The sequence below is a fragment of the Carcharodon carcharias genome, chromosome 18 (assembly GCF_017639515.1).
Source record: "Carcharodon carcharias isolate sCarCar2 chromosome 18, sCarCar2.pri, whole genome shotgun sequence".
NCBI lineage: Eukaryota > Metazoa > Chordata > Chondrichthyes > Lamniformes > Lamnidae > Carcharodon > Carcharodon carcharias.
This window is the reverse complement of record NC_054484.1, coordinates 69,968,554-69,995,277: the sequence shown is the minus strand read 5'-3', so window position 1 is coordinate 69,995,277 and position 26,724 is coordinate 69,968,554. Positions and strand designations below refer to the sequence as shown.

General features: G+C 42.2%; 1 protein-coding gene across 1 annotated transcript in view; it reads left to right on the top strand.

The window, feature by feature from the left end:
• LOC121290919 (uncharacterized protein CXorf38-like) overlaps positions 1-16,047 on the top strand; it is a 44,212-nt gene extending 28,165 nt beyond the window's left edge. The window contains exons 4-7 of the mRNA XM_041211967.1: positions 11,334-11,483; positions 12,631-12,807; positions 13,147-13,318; positions 15,261-16,047. Coding sequence (XP_041067901.1) covers positions 11,334-11,483; positions 12,631-12,807; positions 13,147-13,318; positions 15,261-15,280 — 519 coding nt within the window. The 3' untranslated portion in view covers positions 15,281-16,047. The remainder of the gene's footprint in view (positions 1-11,333; positions 11,484-12,630; positions 12,808-13,146; positions 13,319-15,260) is intronic.
• Positions 16,048-26,724: the final 10,677 nt, after the last annotated feature.

Genomic DNA, 26,724 nt, shown 5'->3' with positions numbered 1-26,724 from the left:
GAATGCTGGCATCACTAGCAATGCCTACATCCCAAGAATAAATTAAAAAAGAACTTTCTATAGCAAAGCTGCAGTCAGTATTCCAATTGTAGTCTTATTAAGGTTTTATATAAATCCACCATTACATCCACCAGCCCAGCACATCAGAGCAAATGAAAAGGTTGAGGCATTTTCAACAATCTTCAGCCAAAAGTGACCATAAGACGTAGGAGCAGAAGCAGGCCATTCAGCCCATCAAGTCTGCTTTGCCATTCAATGAAATCATGGCTGATTTGATAATCCTCAGCTCCACTTTCCTACCTTTTGCCCATAACCCATGATTCCCTTACTGATTAAAAATCTGTATATCTCAGCCTTGGATATACTTAATGACCCAGCCTCTACAGCCCTCTGCGGTAAAGAATTCCACAGATTCACTACCCTCTGAGAGAAAAAATTCCATCCCATCTCTCTCTTAAATGGGCGACCCCTTACTCTGCGATTATGTCCTCTGGATCTAGACTCTTCCACAAGGGGAAACAACCTCTCAGCATCCACCCTGTCAAGCCCCCTAAGAATCTTATATGTTTCAATAAAGTCATCTTTTATTCTTCTATACTCCAATGAGTATAGGCTCAACCTCTCCTCATAAGAAAATCCCTTCATACCTGGGATCAACCTAGTAAACCTTCTCTGGATTGCCTCCAATGCCAGTATATCTTCCCTTAGATAAGGGGACCAAAACTATTCACAGTATTCTAGATGTGGCCTAACTGGAGCCTTGTATAGTCTTAGCAAGACTTGCCTATTCCATTCCCTTTAAAGTATAAGCCAACATTCCATTTGCCTTCCCTATCATCTGCTGAACTTGTATGCTAGCTTTTTGTGATTCATGCATAAGGATCCCCAAATCTATCTGTTCTGCAGCTTCCTGCAGTCTTTCTCCATTTAAATAATATTCAGCTCCTCTATTCTTCCTTCCAAAGTGCATAACTTCATGTTTTCCCACATTATATTCCATCTGCCAAGTTTTTGCCCACTCACTTAGCCTGTCTAAATCCCTCTGTAGACTCTGTGTCATCCTCACCACTTGCCTTCCCATCTATTTTTGTGTCATTGTACATTCACTTCCCTCATCTAAGTCATTAATATATATTGTAAATAATTGTGGCCCCAGCACTGATCCCTGTGACACTGCACAAGTTACAGGTTGCCATCCTGAAAATGCACCCCTTATCCCAACTTTCTGTCTTCTATTAGTTAGCCAATCCTCTATCCATGCTAACATACTACCCCCAACATCGTGGGCTCTTATCTTTATCAAATGCCTTTTGGAAATCCAAATATATTACATCTACTGGTTCCCCTTTATCTATCCTGCTTGTTAACTCGTCAAAGAATTCTAATAAATTTGTCAGGCATGATTTCCCCTTCATGAAGCCATGCTGACACTGCTTGATTATATTATGCATTTCTAAATGCTCTGCTATTACACCCTTTATAGTAGACTCTAATATTTTTCCAATGATAGATGTTAAGCTAACTGGCTAAAGTTACCTGTTTTTTGTCTCCCTCCCTTTTTGTATAAGGGCGCTAACTTAGCAGTTTTCCAATCTTCTGGGACTTTTCCAGAATCTAAGGATTCTTGGAAGATTACTACCAGTGCAACCACTATCTCTGTAGCTACTCCCTTTAATATCAAGGATGCAACCCATCAGGTCCAGGGGACTTATTGGCCTTTGGATCCATTAGTTTCCCTAGTACTTTTTCTCCAGTGATAGTTATTGTATTTATTTCCTCCCTCACTTTTGCCCCTTGATTGTTTAGTATTTTTGGAATGCTATTAGCATCTTCTACCATGAAAACTGATGCAAATTCAACTCCTCTGCCATTTCCTGGTTCTGATTATTATTTCCCCAGCCTTGTTCTCTAAGGGGCCTATGTTCACTTTGGCCTCTCTCTTCCTTTTTATTTATTTAAAGAAGCTTCTGCTATCTGTTTTTATATTACTTGCTAGTTTACTCTCAAAGTTTATTTTCTCCCTCTTTATTATTTTTTTGGTCACCTTTTGTCGGTTTTTAAAACTTTCCCAATCCTCTGGCTTACCACTAATCTTCACCACATTGCATGTTTTTTTCTTTCAATTTGATACTATCCTTAACTTTCTTGGTTAACCTGGTTGGTATATCCCCGTCCTAGAATTCCTTCTTCCTCAATGGGATATATCTTTGTTGTGAGTCATGAACTATTTTCTTAAACATCTGCTAATGTTCATCAAACGTCTTTTCTGCTAAATTCCTTTCCCAGGCAACTCTGCCCTCATTCCTTTTTAATTACTCTTATTTAAGTTTAGCACAGTTGTTTCCAACCCAAATTGCTCACTCTTAAACTGAATGCTAAATTCAACCATGTTATGGTCACTGTTTCCTAGGGTATCTTTTACTCAGAGATCATTTATTAAACCTGCCTCATTGCACATTACCAGATCCAAAATAACCTAATCCCTGGTTGAATCCACAACATATTGTTCTAGTAAACTATCCCGAATATGCCCTATGAATTCTTGCTCGTGGCTACCTCTGCCAATTTGATTTTCACAATCTACATGAAGATTAAAGTCACCCATGATTAATGTACTCCCTTTTTTATGTGCCCTCTTTATCTCCTGATTTATTCTCTGTCCTATAGTATAGCTACTGTTAGGGGGCCTATAGACTACTCCCACCAATGTCTTCTTTCTCTTGTTATTTTACCTCCACACATATGGATTCTACACCTTCCAATCCAAGGCAATTTCTTGCTATCGTACTCATTCCATCTCGTATTAACAAAGCTACCCCAATACCGTTTCCTTCCTGCTTGTCCTTTCGAAAAGTCACATACCCCTGAATATTTAGTTCCCACCTTTGATCTCCTTGTAACCACATCTCCGTAATGGCTATAAGTTCATAACCATTAACCTCTATTTGTGTCATTAATTCATTTATTTTATTCCGGATACTACATGCATTTAAGTAAAGAGCCATTAATTTTGTCTTTTTATCATTTTTCCCCCCTTTGACCCTTTTTGATGCTTTTTTTATGTTTGTACACTCTCTCCCTTCCTGTTACACTCTGGGTGTCATTACAATACAATGCTGCCACATCCTTTTGCTTTGTAAGCGAACGTATCCCTTCTCCAGAACCCTCCAACCACCTCCCCCCCACCCACCACCACTCTATTTAGTTTAAAGGTCTCTCTATAGCCCTAATTATTCAGTTCACTAGGGCACTGGTCCCAGCAAGGCTCAAGTGAAGCCTGTCCCACTGGAACAGCTCCTTTCTACCCCAGTACTGGTGTCAGTGCCCCATGAACCCATTCCTCCCACATCAATCTCTGAGACACGCATTTAACTCCTTGACTTTATTTACCCTGTGCCAGTTTTCCCATGGCTCAGGTAGTAATCCCGAGATTATTACTTTGGAGGTTCTGCTTCTTAATTTAACTCCTAACTATTCAAATTCCTTCAGCACCTCCTTTCTAGTCTTATCAATGTCATTGGTACCAATGTGGACAACAACAACTGGATTCCTCCCCTCCCACTCCAAGTTCCTCTCCAGCCCTGAGGAGATGTCCTTAACCCCGGCACCAGGCAGGCAACACAGCCTCAGGACTCAAGCTCATGGCTGAAAATAACAGTATCTATCCCCCTAATTATACTGTCCTCTACCACTACTACGTTCCTATTTCCTACCCCCACTTGAATGGCTCCCTGTACCACGGTGTCATGGTCAGTTCTCTCATTCTCCCCGCAGTCCCTGCTCTCATCCACACAGCTTGCAAGGTCCTCATAACTGTTGGACAGTTGCAGGGGCTGAGGCTCCTCGGTAGATGACCCATCTTGGCCTCCTCCAGAGGTCCCCAGCATCACAGATACCAGTCTTCAGCCAATTTGATTCACTCCACGTGATATCGGAAATGGCTGAAGGCATTGGATATTGCAAAAGCTATGGGCCCTGACAATATTCTGGCAATAGTACTGAAGACTTGTGCTCCAGAACTTGCTGAGCCCCTAGCCAAGCTGTTCCAGTACAGCTACATCACTGGCATCTACCTGGAAATGCGGAAAATTGCCCAGGTATGTCCCATCCACAAAAACAGGACAAATCCTATCCAGCCAATTATCGCCCCATCAGCCTGCTCTCAATCATCAGTAAAGTGATGTGAGGGGTCAACAACAGTGTTATCAAGTGGCACTTGCTTAGAAATAACCTGCTCACTGACCCTCACTTTGGGTTCAGTCAGAATCACTCAGCTCCTGACCTCATTACAGCCTTGGTTCAAACATGGACAAAAGAGCTGAACTCCCAAGGTGAGGAGAGAGTGCCTGCCCTTGACATCAAGGCAGCATTTGACAGAGTGTGGCATCAAGGAGCCCTAACAAAACTGGAGTCAATGGAAATCAGGGGAAAACTGTCCACTGGTTGGAGTCATACCTAGCACAAAGGAAGATGGCTGTGGTTGTTGGAGGTCAATCGTCTCAGTTCCAGGACATCACTGCAGAAGTTACTCAGGGTAGTGCCCTTGATCATCAATGACCTCCCTTCCACCTTAAGGTCAGAAGTTCACTGATGATTGTGAAATGCTCAGCACCATTCACGACTCCTCAGATACTGAAGCAGTCCATGTGCAAATGCAGCAAGACCTGGACAATATTCAGGCTTGGGCTGACAAGTGGCAAGTAACATTTAAGCCATACATGTGCCAGGCAATTACCATCTCCAATAAGAGAGAGAATCTAACCATTGCCCCTTGATGTTCAATAGTATTACGTAGCTGAATCCCCTATTATCAACATCCTGGTGGTTGGCATTGACCAGAAACTGAACTGGACCAGCATATAAATACTGTGGCTACAAGAGCAGATCAGAGGCTAGGAATCCTGCAGCAAGTAACTCAACTCCTGACTCCCCATAGCCTGTTCACCATCCATAGCACAAGTCAGCAGGTTGATGGAATACTCCTCACTTGTCTGGATGAGTGCAGCTTCAATAACACTCAAGAAGCTCGACACCATCCAAAACTAAGCAGCCCTCTTGATTGACACCCCATTCCTGAACATTCACTCCCTCCATTACCGACGCAAAATGGCAGCAGTGCAGCTCTACAAGATGCACTGCATAAATTCACCAATGCTCCTTAGACAGCACCTTCCAATCCCATGACCACCACCATCTAGAAGGACAAGAACAGTAAATGCATGAGAACACCAGCACCTAGAATTACCCTCCAAGTCACTCAGCATCCTGACATGGAAATATATCACCGTTCCTTCTTTGTCGCTGGGTCAAAATCCTGGTACTTACACCACATGGACTGCAGCAGGTCAAGAAAGCAGCTCACCATCACCTTCTCATGGGCAATTAGGGATGGGCAATAAATGCTGGCCTAGCCAGCGAAGTCCACATCCCATGAATGAGTAAAAGAATTTCTTGAATTCTATATGTTATACCTCTTGCCATAAAACACAGCATTCCATTAGCTTTCTTTGTGGCCTTGTCCACTTGATATTCTGCTTTTAACGTCCCATGAATTTGAACCCAAACATCTCTGCTACATTACCCAGCAACTAAATTTTAGATTTTTCAGTCAGAATACAACTCAGCTGTAACTCATCCACTTCCAGTTTTAATGGAGATGTGTTTGGAGCCAGTAAGAACCTTACTCACTGAAGTCGGGGAATTACTGACTCAATTAATGTCCTTAGGAAATGTTAATGAGGCTTTTGCAAATTTATTTTACCAACTCCAAATTTAACTTGTGCAGCACAAGTTTCCTGGAGCTTGGGAAACTGACCACTGAAACTGAGTCTAGCTTGAGCAGCTGTTTAGGTAGATATTTGATTTGGTCATTGTCCCATTTAAACAGTTGCTGTCTCAGTTCCTGCTGGCAAACATTTAATTGGCACAGAGGACTTATTTGGATGCAACTTTTTTCCACCTTGGAGGCTCTCCATATGACAAGATCATTATGGATGCATTTGACAGCACATCAGAAGAGGAAAACCATTCCTGTCCAAGGCAGCAATAACATGATATGATCAATTAATATGTGTTCAGAAGGAGGGACTAAGGCCACAGAAGGCAAGGCTTCTTCGATAACACCTTCCAAACCCCCAACCTCTACCACCTAGAATGACAAGGGCAGCAGACACATGGGAACACCACCACCTGCAAGATGCCTTCCAAGCCACACACCATTCTGACTTGGAAATATATCACTGTTCCATCACTCCCTGGGTCAAAAATCCTGAAAATCCCTTCCTAACAGTGCTGTGGGTATACCTACACCACATGGACTGCAGCGGTTCAAGAAGGCAACTCACCACCACCTTCTCAAGGGCAATTAGGGATGGGCAATAAATGTTGGCCTAGCCAGTGAAATCCACATCCTGTGAAAAAAAAATATTTTTTTTAAATCCACATCGGAGTTTTTATAGACAGAGGTTCAACTTCTGTGATCTCTCAGAAGAGCAGTGCTTCCACAGGCTGAAGTTGCATTGACTGGTCCTGGCAGATACTAGAAGATGATCTGCTCCCTGTTAAACCTGGTGGTCATGATGCGAAAGAGCCAAAACCTTTGTTGCTCTGGATCCTTCCAGGACTCACTTCCATTCTCCCAGTTCTTCTGATTCTGGGGCACAGATACAACAGGCTGAATGCCTCCTTCTGTGCTATAAACATTCTATGATTCTGTGATTTGTTCTGACAAGGTCATCTTCCATACCAGTGCTTCTTGCTTTTTCCTCAACCAAGGATTCCCTTCCACCGTGGTTGACAGGGCTCGCTACTATTTTTGTTCCATTTCCTCTACTTATGCTCTCACCCCTCCCCCTCTCACCCAGACCCACAAAGGGTTCTGCTTGTTCCATTAGCCTCCTCATTCAATGGATCATCTTCCAATACTTCTACCATCTCTAGCATGATGCCACCATCAAATACATCTTCCCCTCACATCCCATTTTAGAATCAAGCAGAGATGTTTCTTCCATAACACCCTGGCCTACTCCTCAATTACCCCCAACAACCCCTCCCCTTTCCACAGCACCTTCCAATGTAAAGATGTAACACCTGCCCTTTTACCTCCTCCCTTCCCACTATTCAGGGTCCCAAACACTCCTGTGCTTTTTCTAGATCTTTAGTATACTGTACTCATTGCTCATGATGTGGTCTCCTCTATATCGACCACTTTGTGGAACACTTTCATGAGCTTCCAGTCATCTGCCATTTTAATTCTCCACCCCACTCCCAGGCTGATCTCTCTGTACTCAGCCTCCCAGACTGTTCTAATGAAACTCAACATAAACTTGAGGAATAGCACCTCAACTTTGCAGCCTTCTGGACTCAATATTAAATTAAACAATTTTAGATCATAATCTCTGCTCCCATTTTTTCAGATGGCAGCTGCTGGCGATGATTCTGTTATTTCCCATTTACACTTTCTCTTGACCATTTTTTTTTATTTTACTTCATTACTATCTCTGTTTGCCTTGCACCATCATCCTTTTTGTCATTTAATCTCTTTTATATTCCACTCTATCATTGGCCTTCCCTTTTGTTCTTGACCCCACCCTTTTCCCTGCCTTTGAACACACTTTTACATCTTTAATTTCAATGCAAGCTCGAGGAACAGCACCTTATCTTTCAACTCTGTGCTCTACAGCCTTCTGGACACAACATAGTGTTTGACAAAATAACAAATACAGAAAATGCTGCAAAAACTCTTGTCACAGAAGCTGCCAGATCTGCTGAGTTTTTCCAACATTTTCTGTTTTTATTTCTGATTTCCAGCACCTGCTGTATATTGATTTTATCATAGGGCTCAACAACTTTAGATTATAACCTCTACCTTTTTTCCTTGTGTTGGTCCTGTGTCGTTTCTTTCTTTATCCCTTTATTAGAAATTTAATTCCAGATTTTCATTAGATTCAAATTTCACCATTGGGTCTCCAGGGCATTACACTGGGTCTGTGGATTATGAGTTCAGTGGCAATACCACTATGCCACCACTGCCCATTGCACGCACACACACACACACACCACACACCCCACCCAACACAGTGTGACAGACTGCAACTGAATGGAATCAGCAGCAAGCATGCTTCAACACAGGTAAGTCTTGTGGCCAGAACGGGGATCGAACCTGTGGCCTTGGCATTATTAGCAGCATGCTCTAACCTTTATGTTGCATTCAAATGGTTTTTATGTAGCTATTCGCGCTTCATTTGGACACAATTTTTGTTTCTTTACCATACTTATCACCACTCTCTTTGGCTGTTGCTTCATGAAATCTTTTATTTAATCTTCCCTGCCCTCCACCCTAACACAGAGCTTCCTTTTTGTTCTTCCTGCCCCCTCCCCCCTTCCACCGACTTAAAAACTCTTTCATTTCTATATTTTCTTCAGTTTTGATGAAAGATCACTCAACCTGAAACATTAACTCTATTTCTGTCCACAGATCCTGCTTGACCTGCTGAGTTTTTCCAGCATTTTATGTTTTTCTTTACATCTTTAGTTTATTGCAGTTCTGATGCAAGGTCATTAACCTGAAATGGTAATTCTGTTTCACTCTTTAGGGATGCTGCCTGACCTGCTAAGAATTTCCAGTGTTTTCTGTTCTTATAGGTAAAGCATTTTAGGTAAAAAACTTTTAGGCAAAGCATACTTTTAGGTAAATCTGCGTCAGAGCAGTGGGACTCATTCAGGAAGGGAATAGGGAGAGTACAGGGCCAACATATTCCAGTAAAGATAAAGGATGGGACCAACAAATCCAGGGAACCTTGGATGTTGAGGGATATACAGGATTGGATAAAGAGAAAAAGGGAGGCTTATGGCAGATACTGAGGGCTCAAAACAGTGGAAGTCCTAGAGGAGTATAGGAAATGTAGGGGGGAAATTAAAAAGGAAATTAAGAGAGCAAAAAGGGGGCATGAAAAAACATTGGCAGGTAAAAAAAGGAAAATCCAAAGTTATTTTACAAGTACATTAAGAGTAAGAGGATAACTAGGGAAAGAGTACGGCCCATTAAGGACCATAATGGCAATTTGTGTGTGGAGCTGGAAGACGTAGGTAGGATGTGAAATGAATATTTTGTGTTGGTGTTCACAAGGGAGAGGGACAACGTGGGTATGGAAATCAGGCAGAAGGGCTGTGATATAATGAAATAAATTAGCATAGAAAAGGAGGAGGTTCTAAGTGGTCTGGCAAGCTTAAAAGTAGTTAAATCTCCTGGCCAGGATGAAATGTATCCCAGGCTGTTGAGTGAGGCAAGGGCACTGGCAATAATTTTCAATACCTCTCTGGCCACAGGAGAGGTGCCAGAGAGCTGGAGGACAGCCATTATTCAAGAAGGGAGGAAGGAATAAATTAGGGAACTACAGGCCAGTCAGTCTAACCTCAGTGGTGGGGAAACTATTGGAAGCAATTCTGAGGGACAGAATTAATCTACACTTGGAGGGACAGGGATTAATCAAGGACAGGCAGAACGGTTTTGTTAAGGGGAGGTCATGTCTGACCAATTTGATTGAGTTTTTTTGAAGAGGTGACCAGGTGCGTAGATGAGAGCAATGCATTTGACGTAGTCTACCTGGACTTCATCAAGGCTTTTGATAAGGTCCCGCATGGGAGATTGATAACAAAGGTAAAAGCCCATGGGATCCAAGGCAATTTGGCAAATTGGATCCAGAATTGGCTGAGTGGCAGGAAGCAGAGGGTGATGGTCAAGGGGTGTTTTTGTGACTGGATGCCTGTGTCCAGTGGGGTTCCACAGGGTTTGGTGTTGGGTCCCTTGCTGTTTGTGGTATATATAAACGATTTAGACTTGACTGTAGGAGGGTTGATCAGTAAGTTTGCAGATAACACAAAAATTGGTGGGGTGGTAAATAATGAGGAGGATAGCCTTAGATTACAGAAGGATATAGATGGGCTGATCAGTGGCAAATGGAATTTAATCCGGATAAGTGTGAGGTGATGCATTTGGGTGGGACAAACAAGGCACGGGAATACATGATGAATGGTAGGACCCTGGGAAGTACCGAGAATCAGAGGGACCTTGGTGTGCATGTCCACTGGCCCCTTAACGTAGCGGGACAGGTAGATAAGGTGGTTAAGAAGGCATATGAGGTACTTGCCTTTATTAGCTGAGGCATAGAATATAAGAGCAGGGAGGTTATGCTGGAACTGTATAAAACACTGGTTAGGCCACAGCTAGAGTATTACATGCAGTTCTGGAATCCGCATTATAGGAAGGATTTGATTGCACTGGAGAGAGTGCAGAGGAGATTTACCAGGATGTTGCCTGGGCTGGAGAGTTTTAATTATGAGAAGAGATTGGATAGACTGGGGTTATTTTCCTTGGAGCAGGGGAGATTGAGGGGGGGCATGATTGAGGTGTAAAGATAGGGTAAACAGGAAGAAACTTTTCCCCTTGGTGGAGGGATCATTAAACAGAGGGCATAGATTTAAGGTAAGGGGCAGGAGGTTAGAGGGGATGTGAGGAAGAATTTTTTCACCCGGGCGTGGTGGGAATCTGGAACTCACTGCCTGAAAGGTGGTAGAGGCAGAAACCCTTATAACATTTAAGAAGTTGCGCACTTGTGATGCCATGGCATACAAGGCTTTGGGCCTAGTGCTGGAAAATAGGATTAGAATAATTAGGTACTTGTTTGACTGGCACAGAATTGATGGGCCAAAGGGCCTTTTTCTGTGCTGTAAGCCTCTGTGACTGTATTTCAGATTTCCAGTGTCTACAGTAGTTTACTTTTGTTTTAACCTCCTATTTTTATTTGTGCACTGTCCCTTTACATACAGCTGAGATTATGTCATGCAGGTGCACATCACACCGTTGGAGACATGAAACCTGAAAGTTAATGTTATTTGGTAGAATTGAATTAAGATCACAGATTCTGATCCACTCGTTTCACTTCCAGATTTCCCCCATATAATTCTACTCCGCAGCTTAGAATCTGCCTTCATTTGACTATCCGGGCCACCATCTCTTTAAAGGGGCTCCATCCCACATTTAACAATTATGTTTTTGATACACTTGTAGAATGAAGATCTGCATTTGAATATCTCAATATAAGTCTTGTGCATTTTATGATATAAGGTTCTTTTTCTTAAAGTATTCAAGTACTGGTTACTCAAATTTAAATCTAAAGTAAAGTTCATTCAGATTTAAAAGTATAATAATCTCACTGATTTATTGTGAACTTTATGCAACTAGGACTCATTGATATGGAGTGCTGTGTTATATTGAATGCAGTAACAGCGGAAGTTAATTTATACCGACATGTGATTCTGATGTTTATGTTCAGATAATTAAATGTCGCAATGACTTGATGCATTCTGTCGAAATGAGAGTGTCTGCCGAATGGTTAGATAACTGTAGAAAGAAGATCCTTGTACTTCTACAGGAATTTCAACATGTCCCTGAAGCAAAAGCAGCCAACAAAATTATACAAGAGGTAACCACACTATAAATACTTTGTGAAACAAGTTTTTTTTAAGCAATTACTGAATATTACTTGAAGTGCACTTAGAAAACCAATGCCTGCCATAAGGCTCAACCTCGGTACCTCTTTTGCTTCAAGCATCTGAGTTGTAAAGTGAAGGAAAAAACAGTGGCCAATTTAAAAAATGGTCTCCTTTGGTTTTGCCCATGGATAAAGAATTAGTAAATAAACCAATGGATGCTCCACTTGTTGCAGGTAAATAGATCCATTTTGTGTCTTTGCATACCTCAGCACAGAAATGAATTTGTGCATGCAACCTAAATAAATAAATGTGTTGCACACTTCTTGCAGTTAAGTGAAAATGTGTTTGACTCTGCTTCTGACACTGATTGCAAAATTATTAGAAATAGGTGCACATGAGAGACATGCAGAGTATATATGACACATATACTGTATACAAATTAGAAATATGTAATTATAGAAATTTATACAACTATATATAAGCATATCAAATTTTATAAAATAGTCTAAATACAAATGTATCAATTCTAAATATGATTTTATTTATAAATCCTATAATTATAAACATAAGTCAAGCATTTAATAAGTTTTGTGCCACTGCAAATGACCCAGTATATAATTAGACAGCCCTTATTTCCTTCTTAATTGGTCAACACTGACCATTTGATCAGTCATGTGGTTAACAGCAGCCAACTGAAATTACCAAAATCTGAAGTTTGCCATGGGATATTTCATTTGGGCCAAAGCCATATACCAGCTGCACAAAGGGAGTGGTGAATGTTGCAAGGAATTCAGCCAGTGGTTCTATAAACATCCATTATGATGACTCTGAGCATACTTTAGCATCAGCTTACTTCTTAACTGTTCTCTTGTGTTTCTCGATTACATTGGTCTTAGAGGGTGTGCAGCACAGATTTACATGGATGATGCTCCAGCTTAAAGGGTTAATTTATGAGGACAGAATGTATAAACATGGGTAACTTGTCTATAAAGTCAAATAAAGCTTGTTTTTATACCCCTGTTTGTGTCATTTTGAACTGCATGTTCACATTATAACTAACACTAAAGATTAAGTGTGAACAAGGTAAAGTGTAGTTTCATATATAATTTGAGACAGATTCTGTTGTTGGATCAATAGATTGTATCATCTGACTGGCGAGTTCAGATAACGGCAACTGATGAAGTGGATGCATTGAAGTTTACAGATGAGGAGATCAATGCTGGCCAGATCTTCAATGCTGAATTAGAACTGATTCGAGAATGGGTGGAGGAGCTAGGTTTCACAGTGGAAGAACAAGAGGCTTTGCACTTACAGGTACAACAATTGCGTATTCATAACTTTAAAGCTCACCAACCTTCTCAAGGGCAATTAGAGATGGGCAATAAATGCTGGTCTAGCCAGCAAAGTCCATATCCCTTGAATGAATAAAAAAAATGATCCTAGTAATACCAAGTTGTTAACAGTAATATTATTTTATTTAAATTTGAGTTCACCAGCTCAAATTTATATATGCTTATCTTGATGTTGCCATTGGAAAATATTTTGACTTAAGTTATGCATATAGTTTCTAAGTAAAAATATACAGCTTCCTCTTGCTCTATTGCCTGTGTAGCTTACTGTGTGTAATTATTCATTTTTTTTGTTCTTTTAAAGCACTTAAACAGTTTGAATACATTCAAAGAATTTTTGAAACAAAATAATGAACTTAAAAGTGTACTTCACAAGGAAATTGAGCAATTGCATACTCTTGAAAAAAAGTTGAAAAGTGGCAAGAGGACTGTGAAAGATCAAGATGGAGAGGAGTCAAACCTAGAGGAAAATGAAGGTAACAATGGCAAAAAAACACTCAACATAATTAAAAAGTGATTTCTATACAAATATACAGGATATATTCTTCAAATTTAAACCCAAAAGTATGTCTTAGGCTATTCAACTACGGAGGGCATAACAGCAGAAGATGATTCTCTTCTCACTCAATCATATTTGTACATTTTCTAGTATTAGATTTTGGATAATGATCAGTCATGGGGACTTTAGCTAAGAACAAGTATCTCCACACAGACCAGGAATTACATTTACAATCTCAATACCACCAATGTCAAACTTGACATTTTATTCATTGAACCGCCTGGGTGGTTGTTTCTAATAGTTGTACCAATTAAGTAAAACTAAACTATTCACTCATTTCATGTAACCTCTATAATGGCTGCCTTGTGCCAATTGTGTGGAAGATATCCTCGTTGGATATACAAATATATGTAGAATTAGGAACTAAAATAAAAATACCTGGAAAAACTCAGCAGGTCTGACAGCATCTGCGGAGAGGAACACAGTTAATGTTTCGAGTCTGTATGACTCTTCAACAGAACTAAGGAAAAATAAAAAAAGAGGTGAAATTTCCTTAGTTCTGTTGAAGAGTCATACGGACTCGAAACGTTAACTGTGTTCCTCTCCACAGATGCTGTCAGACCTGCTGAATTTTTCCAGGTATTTTTATTTTTGATTTGAGTTTCCAGCATCCACAGGTTTTTGCTTTTATTTATATGGAATTAGGCTTAGGTTTGATCTAATTTAATTTAGAAGCTTTTAGTTTCTTTTTACCAGATGAGATGATTGAAGGTTGTTCATTCCCATGATACTTTAGGGTTTGATTTGTCATGATACAGTTTATCTAACAGTGTAGTTTAGGTGTTTGCAGAAATAACAGGATGTAGCAAATTCATGTCTTGATTTCATGGCCACATTGAAAAATAGGTAGTCAAGGCTAAAGGAATGGAACCATGGAAAAACAGGATGGAAAACAAGTTAACTTATATTGCTTTGAAGAAAATACATCCTTTCCGGGGGCTCTTGTTCCCAATAAAACTCGTCATGTCATAATTAATTATCAATGACAATATTCAAGAGAAGCAGACCATAAAGATCCCAAGCTTCTTAAATTGTACTGAGATTCAGGATCGGAAAGGAACAGTGACAAGGCTACGTCTCTCTCTAACCAGCAAAAAAAAAAACATGGTTGTATGGTTTATTCCTTTGTATATCTACTGCTTAAAGATATTGGCCAGAATCTTGTGGAGGTGATGGACCAGCTCAGAGCCGGCAAGAGCCCTGCATCACTCTTTTTCTAGGAAGGCCAGCCACAGCATGTAGCAAACAGGCACTTGACAGGCCAGCTGCAGGCCTTCACCCAGGATCAAGGACCCCAAGAATAGAAGTCCCACCCACAGAGCTACTGACCAATCAGAGGCCAGCAACTCTACTGAATGGCAGTGCCACCATGGAGGCAGTGGCAACTGCCAGTATGACACCCACTTAAAGCCTAGGGTTGTTGCTTGATCCCACGCCAGAGGTGGGTGATGGCTGGAGAGGGTTTGCAGGGTGGGGTCAGGGGAGGGGAGATGGGAGCAAGGGCAGGATATTAGCTCTCAGCAGGCCTCCTTTCTCAGTGTTGGGTCCCTTGGTCAGGCACTGAGTACCTGACAACAAGTGACCCTTCCTGGAACCCCACAAGCGAACATGCCAGGTTTGCTTGTCATGCTGCCTGCATGGTGAGACCCCACCACCACTGAGTTAATATTAGCGGTGGCAGGATAAAGCTATTAAGTGGGCATTAATTGGGTGGTGGGACAGGAAGGCAAGCTGTCATCTTTTACAATCCACTGGGGAAAAAGAAACAAAAGCATGAAGAGGCATCACATTAACCAGTTTAGTGGTGAGTGGTCAGAAATTGTCTGATAAATAATCTAAATACAATGCTTAATTTACAGATATAAAGACATCTTCATGATGCTGACACTATGATTAATGATTGCACTTGGACTTATATTTGGAAACTATTATGGTGAACAAGTTCGAGTACAGCATTGCATCTTTGCCGATGGAGTCAGAAGGCAAACTGTGATTATACAAGATGGTTCATTATTAATCCAAGAATGGAGAATAAAACTTTCCGTCAACATTACGTGGATGCCAGGGACTACGCTTAGTCCTGGAGTGAACTGGGGTCATTGGTGGAGTACAAATAATGTTTGTTGAATTGTAAATGAGAAATCAAAGAAATTTAATCATTCTCAAGGATGGGACTATTGAATATGTTAGTTGTGTATACATATATGTAGAATTATGATTTGGTTTAATCCCTTATGTGTAAAGCTTTTGAAATGCTTAAAATCTGTTCATTCTAATTATGCTTTAGGATTTGACTTGTCAGGATACAGTTTAGCTGACACTATAGTTTAGGTGTTTGTAAAGGTTACTTTCTACCAGAAGCTTGAATAAATATGGATTAGGAGTTAAGAAAGATGAACAGATTATTAACAGGGCAATCTCTCCAGGGATAATTTATGTATTGTCACACCAACTACCATTGATCCACTGTGGCAATTACATTTACCTTACGTTTGCAAAAGAATTGAGTGTAAGTACGAGTGTGTAGCAGTGACAATGCTGGCATCAGATTATGTATCCTTGTGAAGTTTGTCACCCAGAATGGGTATGTGAATCAATAACTGTTTAGGTTTTACAAGATTCTCAAACATAAAATACTCAAGCCAAGGAAACAGTATGTGATGGATTTGTGGCTCGGGTTACACATCAAGTGGTGCACTTAAATGTGCGATATGAAAGGGATTATCTCATTTAGGGAAATTGTAGGGTGTGACCAAGGGAACTAAGGATAGGGTTAATAATGAATCAACCACCAAATTCTGTCAATGTGAGTACCCAGTCCTTCACTGTCTTGTCAGCTGTGGACATCTTGTACATTTCAAGCTGCTCAAGCTGAATCTCCAACTTTTCTTCTATAATCAGCCCAAGGACCTCCCAATCAACAGCGGTCCCTATATGCCTCACATGCAGTTGTGGGTACCTTATTTTTATCCTATTGGAAGAATATGGTAAATCAGGGACTAGAGACATAATCAATGAGAAATTACTCAACTGAATGTCTGATAAACAATTGTAAAAATGGGTACCGGCAAAAAAATAACTTTTGTTTGATTCAACAGGATCCATAATCATATAAATACACCTAAGAAACTGTGTTTTATCATGGTGTAAACAAATATCCACTATCAATACCAAATTGGTGTTATATATTCTTGCACACTTTTACGGGGTGGCGGTGGTATTGTGACTGGACTGGTAATTCAGAGGCCCAGGGTAATATTCTGGGGACCCAGTTTCAAATCCTACCATGGCAGATGGTGGAATTTGAATTCAATGAATATCAGGAGTTAAAAATCTAATGATGACCATGAAACCATTGCTGATTGTTGTAAAAACACATCTGGTTCACTAATGCCCTTTAGGGAAGGACATCTTCCGTACTTACCTGTGGTTGACTCTTTTAAAAAAAGCCCTCTGAACAAGGGTAATTGGGGATGGGCAATAAATGCTGGCCTAGCCAGTGACCCCCATGTCCCATGAACAAATAAAAAAAAAAAATTCATTTGTAAAACAGAATATTACCAAAAGACATTCACACTGAAGTCTCTAAATCAGTTGTAGCATTTGGGCACCCTATACCTCCTCTGTCTTTTCATCTATAGTTGTATTAGCTAGAGGGGCTATTTCTAAAAGATATCTGATAAAAATGCAAACTCCTTATGTCTTCTTCATAACATACTTTCCTGCCTAACTTTCTGTCATCTGCAAAGTTAGCTACCATGCCTTCACTCCCACCATCTAAGTATTGATGTAAATTGTAAAAAGTTGAGGCCCCAGCACAGACCCCCTTGGGAATCCAATCATCACATCTTGCCAGTCAGTCAAAGACCCATTTGTGTTTACTCTTTTTTCTGCCAGCCAGCCAATCTTCTGTCCATGCCAATATGTTACCCCCTACACTATGAGTTTTTATTTTCTGCAATAACCTTTGATGCCTTCAAATGCCTTCTGTAAATCCAAGTACAGTACATCTACAGGTTCCCCTTTATCCAAAGCACATGCTACTCCTTCAAAGAACTCCAATAAATTGGTTAAACGTGATTTCCCTTTCACAAAACCGTGCTGACTCTTACTGATAACCTTGACTTTTTCTAAGTGCCCAGCTCTCACTTCCTTAATGATCAATTCTAACACCTTTTCCATGACAGCGGTCAACCTAACTGGCCTATAGTTTCCTGTTTTCTGCCTTCCTCCCTTCTTGATTAGAGGGTTATATTTGCTACTTTCCAGTCTGATGGAAGTTTTCCAGAATCTAGGGAATTTTGGAAAATCAACACCAGTGCATCCACCATCTCAGTCACCTCTTTTAGGACCCTAGGATGAAGTCCATCTGGACCTGGAGACTTGTCAGCCTGCAGCTCCCTTCCACTTCCTGATTTACAGGTATTACTGGAATGTCTTTTTTTGTATCCTCTATAGTGAAGACAGAAACAAACTATTTGTTCATTTCATCTGCCATTTTGTTACTATCTACTATTGTTATTCGCTAGAGCACTGACACTCACTTTACTTGCTCTTTTTCTTTTCAAACACCTGTAGAAACTCTTGCTATCCGTTTTTATGTTTCTAGCTAGCTTCCTCTCATTTCTTTCTCCTGAGGAACCTTTTAGTCATTCCCTGTAGTTCTTGATATTCTGACCAATCATCTGACCTGCCACTCATCTTTGCACAGTTCTATGCTTTTCCTTAAAGTTGATGCTTTCCCTTAAGTTCCCTAGTTAACCACAAATGGTGGATCTTCCCCTTAGGATTTTTCTTTATAGTAGGAATATACTTGTTCTGGGTATTCTAAAGTATCCCCTTAAGTGTCTGCCACTGTTTCTCTATTGATCTATCCTCTAGTCTAGTATCCCAGTTAACTTCAGCTAATCAGCTTTCATGCCCGCATAGTTGCCCTTATTTAAGTTTAAAATATTAGTCTTAGACCCGCTATTCTCCCTTTCAAACTGGATGTAAAATTCAATCATATTGTGCTCGCTGCTACCTAGAGGTATTTTTACTCTGAGGTCATTAATCCTGTCACATTACACAATACCAAGTCTAATATAACCTGCTCTCTGATTGGTTCCAGAACATGCTGCCCTAATAAACTTTCTCAAAACCTATTATGACACAGCCATTGGTAAAGGCTAAGCTGTTCAAACCCCAGAGGGAAATTTGAAACAACTGTCATAACCTACGTTTCAAGATGCAGGCTTTGAATTCAGTAGTTAAAAAGACCACTGAGTCTCAAGAGATTTTTTTTATAAAACTAAGTTAAACATTTATTAATACAAGAAAGATTGTAAACATATACATATGTCTACAGAATTACTACTATATCCCCTAATTAATCTGATGCTCAATTACACCCCCAGTAAGGCAACAGTAAAACTGATAAATTTAACCTCTGGCAAAGCACACCCTGGACAGTCACATTCAAAATGAGTTCCTTTCAGCTCTAGGTCCTTCCAGACAGAATTAAGACTTACAGGTTGGAGGCTTCTCACACTTTTGGATCTTAAAATGAAATGCCTCTACCTTAACACAAAATCTCCTTTATACATATCTTTCTCTTTGAATGTAAATGTTCCATTGTATCACTAGGCTTTTAACTTTACCTCTTCTAACAATAACATCCTTTCATCCCACCAATTTTATTAGTAAGCTGAAAAAAACAAACACATTGCTTGGTGTCTTCTAGCTAGGTTTAAGATTTCACCCGTAGTCTTGAATTGTTTCTTTTAACAAATGCAAATTTACACTTTACTTTCTACCCTCCTTACGTTGACATAATTAACATCTCAAAACTACTATACATCAAAGCACCCAGACCAACTGGCTTCAATCCAATTAAGACACACACATAGACACAGACCCCACTAGAACTATTAGTTTCCAATAACATTTTTATATCTTCTTGACAAAGCATTCTGTGAACTTTTCACCCAAGCTACTACAGCCAATCTGATTTTTCCAGTTTATATGTAGATGAAGGTCAGCCATGATTATTGTCATCTCTTTATAACAAGCACCTAATATTTCTCCTTGTATACTTTGTCCTACATTGTGGTTACTGTTAGGGGGTCTGTAGACCACTCCCATTAATAACTCCTTTGCCATTCTATCTCTCACCTCCACCCAAACCAATTCTACATCCTGATCTCCTGAACCAAGGTCATCTCAAACTATTGCACAAATGCCATCTTTAATTAATAGTGCTACCCCTCCACCTTTACCTGTTTCCTATTCTTCCTGAATGTCATATACCTCTTAATATTCAGGACTCAATCCTTGTCATCCTGCAGCCATGTCTCTGTAATGGCTATCAGTTCATATTTATTTATTTCAATGTGCACTAACAATTTGTTTGCTTTGTTATGAATACTGCACACATTCAGATTTGTTCATGGGACATGGGGGTCACTGGTTTTGTCTTTGTTTTATTTGTAACATCTAGTCTTGATGGTGCATTCATAGGTTTTTTCTCTCTTTCCCTTCCTGCCATTTTCTGACCCTCATTTCCCATATTATTATTTTCCTCTTCCAACTTGACTCTACTATTTGATATACCACATCTTTCCATATTTGATCCCTTGCTGCCACTACTTAGTTTAAAATCCTCTCTACTTCCCTAGTTATGCGGTTCGCAAGAACACTGGTCCCAGCATGTTTCAGGCGTAAACCGTCCCAACATACAGTCCCCACTTTCCCCAGTACTAGTGCCAGTGCCCCACAAACCAGAACCCACTTCTCCCACACCAGTCTTTGAGTCATGTTTTCATCTCTCTAATTTTATGTACCCTATGCCAATTTGCACATGGCTCAGGTAATAATCAGAGATTAGAACCTTTGAGATTATGCTTCTTAATTTAGTGCCTAGCTCCTCATACAGTCTATGTTGAACCTCTTTCCTTGTTCTGTCTATGCTGTTGGTACCTACATGGACCACAACAACTGGATCCTCCCACTCCCAGTGCAAGTTCATCCCCAGCCCTGAGCAGATGTCCTGAACCCTGGCACCAGGCAGGTAACACAGCCATCTGGATTCTCGCTCTTTGCTATAGAGAACAATGTCAATCCCCCTTGCTCTACTGTCCCCTACTATCACTACATTCCTTTTTGCTTGCCCCCACTTGAATGGCTTCCTGTACAACAGTGCCATGGTCATTTTTCTTATCCACCCTGCAGCCCCGGTCTCATCCAAACCAGCTGAGAACTTCAAACCTGTTGGATAGTTACAGAGGTTCACATTCCTGCACTCTACCTTCTGGGTCCCCTTACCTAACTCACTCACAGTCACACCCTCCTGTTCCTGACCAATGACCAAGTCAGAAAACTCTATCCTAAGTGGTGTGACTGCCTCAAGGTGCAAAGCATCCAGGTAACTTTCCCCTTCCCTGGAGTGTCCAGAGTCTGCAGCTCAGACTTCAGCTCAATGACTCTGAGACAAAGTTCCTCAAGCTGCAAATACTTACTGCAGACATGTTTGCCCTGGAACACAATCAAATCCAGGAGCTCCCACATGCTGCAGCCTTGACACATCACCTGTTCTGCCATCCTTAATGTGTTTTTAATTAATTATGTAGTTATATTATGCTGTAATTATATTATCCTTATTTATGTTGCTTTTTTATATAGTTTATTAACTTTACCACAAATTTGTATACTATTTTAAACCTTAGGAATAGAATAGATCTTAATCACTTACCAGATACTCAACAAACTGTTAGCTCATTTCCCTGTAGTCAAGTAAGGACCAATTCCTACAGGATAAGAAAGGTAGAAAAGCAAATGGAAACAAACACCTCCTTCCTATCCTTCACCAAACTCTCAGGTTTGCACTCAGTTTCCTCAGCTGCACTCATTTGCCAAGGCTGCACTAAAGAACCCTGTATTTATAACTCTTTTGAGTACAAACACGTTTCCATCTGTCTCAGATGAAGTTACATTGTTTCATAGTTTGCCTTTGTGAGATTTGAACTCTTGATAATCTTTTAAATGAAAATCAAATCAACAAAATTGGGATAAATCAGACACAGCCCCTAATTCAGGTCAGCTGGAAAACCAAGGACAAAAGTTTAAAGGAACCTTACAAACTTTAAATCAAAATTTGATTAAAGGGGTCAACAAAACACCCCAGTCCCCGCGGTGCCCACTGAGCACGGAAGGCCTCAAGAGTGCCAGCAGACACCGCGTGCTCCCTCTCCAGGGACATCTGGCAGCGAACGTAGCCACGGAAGAGGGACAAACAATCGGGCGGGACTCCCCCGTCGATCGCCCGCTGCCTGGACCTGTTAATGGCCAACTTGGCCAGGCCCAGGAGCAGGATCATGAGGAGGTCCCCCTCCTTTCCGACCCCCTTCCGCACTGGGTGCCCATAGATCAGGAGCGTGGGGCTGAAGTGCAAACAAAACATCAATAAAAGGTTTTTCAAATAACTAAAAAGAGAGTGCAGCCTACAACACCCTATGTATACATGGTCCACAGACTCCACAAGACCACAAAAAGGGCACGTGTCCTGAGAGTCCATGAACCTATGCATCCTCTTATTATAGGGGACTGCTGCATGCAACACCCTCCAACCCAGGTCCCCGATAGAAAGGGGGAGGACACTACCGTAGAGGGCCTCCCATTGGGGGCCTCCGCCGCCGGACGGCAACAAGGCACGTCAGGGCGTGTCCGGTCGACGGACAAGGGCGAGAAAATGGAAGGTGTGCAGCAGCAGTCCCTACAAAAAGCCCCTCTTTGCCGTGCCAAAAGACACGGAGGGCATGTCCCCGAGGCGGCTCATATTGCGGGGTACCAGCACCCGAGGGAGGGTTCGGGGCTTGGGGCCAATGTGGAATTCTGTCCGAACAGGGGAACGTTCAGACGGAAGACCACCGCGCACCTGGGCCACCTCAAGACCCAAAATAATGTCGGGTCCGAGCACGACCGTTCTCAGGTCTTGGATGGCATCGGCTGCAACCTGGACACTCACAGATGCGCCAACTCCTGCGGGAGCATCCAGCCCAGTCCTCCGCCACCCAGCACGTCCTCGATCCTGGTCACCCCTGTGGCCACAGCCCTCCTCTCTGCCAACCACTGAAAAGGAGGGAGGGGCGGATTCCTGAGCAGCGGCTCTCTGACGATAGCCGCTACTCCTGACGGGGAGAGCTGCGTCGCGAGGCGACCACTTTCCAGACTTTGATCAGGTCCTGGTAAAAGATGGGCAATGCCTGCAAGGAGCCACCGAGGCCCAGCTGTTCTATAAACAGGAGCTGCACGTCATAATTCAGGCCATGCACCTGACGGAAGAAATACGTCGTCAGGGCACACCATCTAGGAGGAGGCTCGATGTAGAGGTATCACTGCAGGGTCTGAAGGTGGAAAGTCACCACCTGTGTGCGTAGGCACACTAGCGCCTGACCACCCTCCCTAAGCGGGAGACTCAGAACCTCGGCAGCGACCCAGTGCAATCTTTTGTCCCAGAAGCAGTCGACTAACAATCTCTGGATTCTTGTGACAAAGTCCGGGGGAGGGGTCAAAGTGACCAGCCGATACCACAACATGGCAGCGATCAGCTGGTTTATGACCAGAACTTGACCTCGGAGCAGCAAGGTTCAAACCTGCGTGGAGCAACACTGATAGATTTCAAATCCATTGCCTTAACCACGCCCAAGATGTAACTCTTTCGAGTACAAACCCGTTTCCATCTGTTTCAGATGAAGTTACATTGTTTCATAGTTTACCATTGTGAGATTTGAACTCTTGATCTTGGGGTTACAAACCCAGTACCATAACCACTTGGCTATTTAGGCCAAGCTAACCCTGTATTTATAGCCAACTGAACTGGGGCTAGAGAAAGTGGATTCAACTAATTAGCTAATTAACTACTCAGCTCTCACAGCAGAGTGTGTTTACTCTGTCTCTGCAAGAAAGAAAGGGACTTAGCCTACTTTTACTGTACTTTCCAGTTACTGCTAATTACAAGCTAGATTAGATTTTAAGAACAAAATTAACATTTTAAACTCCCCCACTCACCAAATTCTCAGGTTTCCACTCAGTTTCTTCAGCTGCACTCACCTTGTTCGCAAGAAGAACAGATAAAGGGAGATAGAGAAACATTGGCAGGAATTTTATGGAGCCTGCAAGAGATGGAACCATGTTGTGCTGGGTGACTGAATTAGGCAGGAACCAAAATTTTGATTTCCTGACTATGGGTTGAGATGCAGAGATTAAGTCAGCAACGTGTTTGTGGCATGTCAGGCCTCATGCTGTCCTGAGGGGGGAGTTCCCACTTGTAATACATTTGCATGCCAGGAATACTCAGTTATTGAAAACATACCAAATTCAGTCCTAGTCTCAAGATTCAGTCAATGACGCATGGAAAACCCTGTTCCTGATCGCTTATAGATGGCGTACACTAGGCGGGGTTGTTCAATATTTGGATTTGAGGTGAGGTTGTCTTTGTCTAACTCTGCAGCACAGGGGATGTTAGCAGGATAAGTTAGCGGAAAGGACGAGGTAGAGAGTGTGATGCTCAGGTCCTCAGGTGCAGCCATTGGGGCTTGTGGTCACATCCTGAAGTGGCAGCACATCAAAGCACTGATACATTTGGGATCACTGGGGAGGAAGTGTCTTAAGCAAGCCTGACTCTGACTTATAGGACTGAATCCTTTGTTGCACTGATCTTGTCCTGTGTCTCCAAGAGAGGCAGCTGCACCACACATGGCAGGTCAAGAGTCAGGGAAGGGACCTTGAGTTTGAAACAGGGCAGATCCAGATGCAGGGTCAGTGTTAGTGTCCATTAACATGGCTGCAAAGAAACTGCTACCTTGTAGAAGATCAGGTTGCTGTGGGAGGATGCCAGTGTGGGATGGGAGGAGTTCTGGGTTTGGCCCATTGGAGGGTCATGCATTCATATTGGTCAGTTACAGCTGCTCAAGCAATGAAAGCCATGTCACCAGAGATACTCGTATCAATGTGAACATATGAACAAACAAACTAGGAGAAGGAGTAGGCCATTTAACATCTTGCCTGCCTTTGTCACATGGTTCACTTTGTGGATCTGCAATGGGTCTCATACACCCAATTTTTTTGCATCCTCACTGGTGGAGGAGGGGATTCACCGGAGGTGGGCCTTGGTTGCACAACAACATAGGCTTCAAGGCCATCAGCCGAGGGGAAGGGAGATCAGGATGGATCCAACCAAGGCTGTCTTCATCACTGATGAGCATTAGTGTGTTAGTGCATGTTCAGAACATGCATCAACTACCTCCAGGTATCTGGGAGGCAATGTCAGAGATGCCTAAGTCTTTCTCGGGAGGTGGTTACTGACTTGTGTGCACTCCTACAGCATGACCTGCAGCCCCGAGACTTCGGATGAAACCCCATGCCAGTTGTCCTCAAGCTAACTGTGACTCTAAATTTCCAGCAACTCATTTCAGGACTCCATAGGAGACCTGTGTGGCATTTCCCAAATAAGTGCATATGGATGGTGACCAATGCCCAGTTCAGAAGGGCCAACAAATTCATCAGGTTCTCAACAGATGCTGATAGCTAATCTTCTAGAGCAGTTGGCTTTGGGGCCATTGCCTGGTTCCCACAGGAACAACGTGTAATTGACTGCACACATGTGGCCTTTAGAGCTCTCTGGGAACAGTTAGCTGCATTTGTAATTTGGATCAGGTTTCACTCGCTTGACATTCATGCTTTCTGTGACCACCGGTAAATAATTATGCAGGCGTATGCTCTCTTCCCAGGGAGCTTTCATGATGCACACAGCTTAAGGAACTCCCAGCTGCCACAGCTATTTGAAGGCCCTGCCCAAGTACAGAGTTGGATCCTGGTTGAAAAGGGCTATCATAGAACATAGCTCATGACACCAGAGTATCGCCCTCAAAAGTTCTGTGAAGGAGCATTGTAACACTGCTCAACAAGGGCAATCATAGATCACACCATGGGATTGCTCAAAATGTGTTTCCAATGAGCTTTACAATATGTGCCACAGAGGGTCCAGGATTGTCATCGTCTGCTGTGCCTTGCACAATGTGACATTACAAAGGGAAGAAGTATTGTCAATTGAAGGCATGGAGGAATGGCTAACATCCTCAGATGAGGATGACGGAGAGGAATATGAAGAGGAGGACAGAGATCTTGAGGCAGCTCTCCCAGATTCCAGGGCCTTGCAGAGACATGGACAAGCTCCTCATCAATCATTTTGACCATGAGCAGTGCACTTACCTGATCATCATTTCCTCACAACCGTTTGCCTGCTCCAATTGTGCGCCCACCTTTGCCAGACTCCATCCAGAGCTATCTCATTACACATGTCCTCTACCCCCTAGAAGAGCAAGGAGATAGGACTATTCTCACACAGGCTGAAATGAAATGATTCCCGCCCCCTCCCCCACTCCCTCAAGGAATCAGGCTTTGCACTGACACACAAGCCATCACTCTGCTCCTTGCCCATATTGTAAAGGCCATGATTTCACAAGCAGCACATCGCTTCTCATGCCCAACAGTGACCTCGATCAATCTGCTTAGCAAGTCCTATATGGGGAGACCAGCGGATGTTGCATATGCAACCATGTTACGTTGCCTTGGGAATATAAACCACACCACACACATTATCATCCAATAAAGACTCACTTCTAACCCACCACCACATTGTTGTCTACAAAGGTGAGATGTCCCTCGGTCCCCTTCATTCAACAATGACTGCCAAACATGTAGCATGACAGTGCAATAGCCCTCTGAAGGAGGATATCCCAACAGATGCACATAATATACACAATAGTCAAGAGAACAAAATATATTGTGATATCTATGTTTAAGTGCATTCCATAACAGTGTCTTAGCACCCATGCCACCATGGTGCCCTCAATACCTCTTAATTTTTCTTTTACGACTATTACACCCTGTTGTGACCCCGACATTAGCAGTTGATGAGGCAGGCAGGCTGCCGAGAGCGAGCCCTATGGCATGATTGCACATGGGACATATTCCTGCTGCACAACTTAAAATTTGCTTGTGCTTGCATGTGTTGCGACTCCTAACATGTAAGCGTAAGTGGGTCCACATCTTGTCTCTCTGTAGGGACCCATGTTCTTCTTATTAAATTCTGCCCATTATTACCCCTGGTTAGTGAGGCAAGGACTAGGGGCATAGTATAAAAATTGGAGCCAGACATTTCAGGAGTCCATAAAACTGTAAGAAATAGGAGCAGGCCATTTAGCCCTTCAGGCTTTCTCTGCCATTCAGTAAGATCATGGCTGATCTGACAGTGGCCTTAACTCTACTTTCCTGCCCCCCCATAAC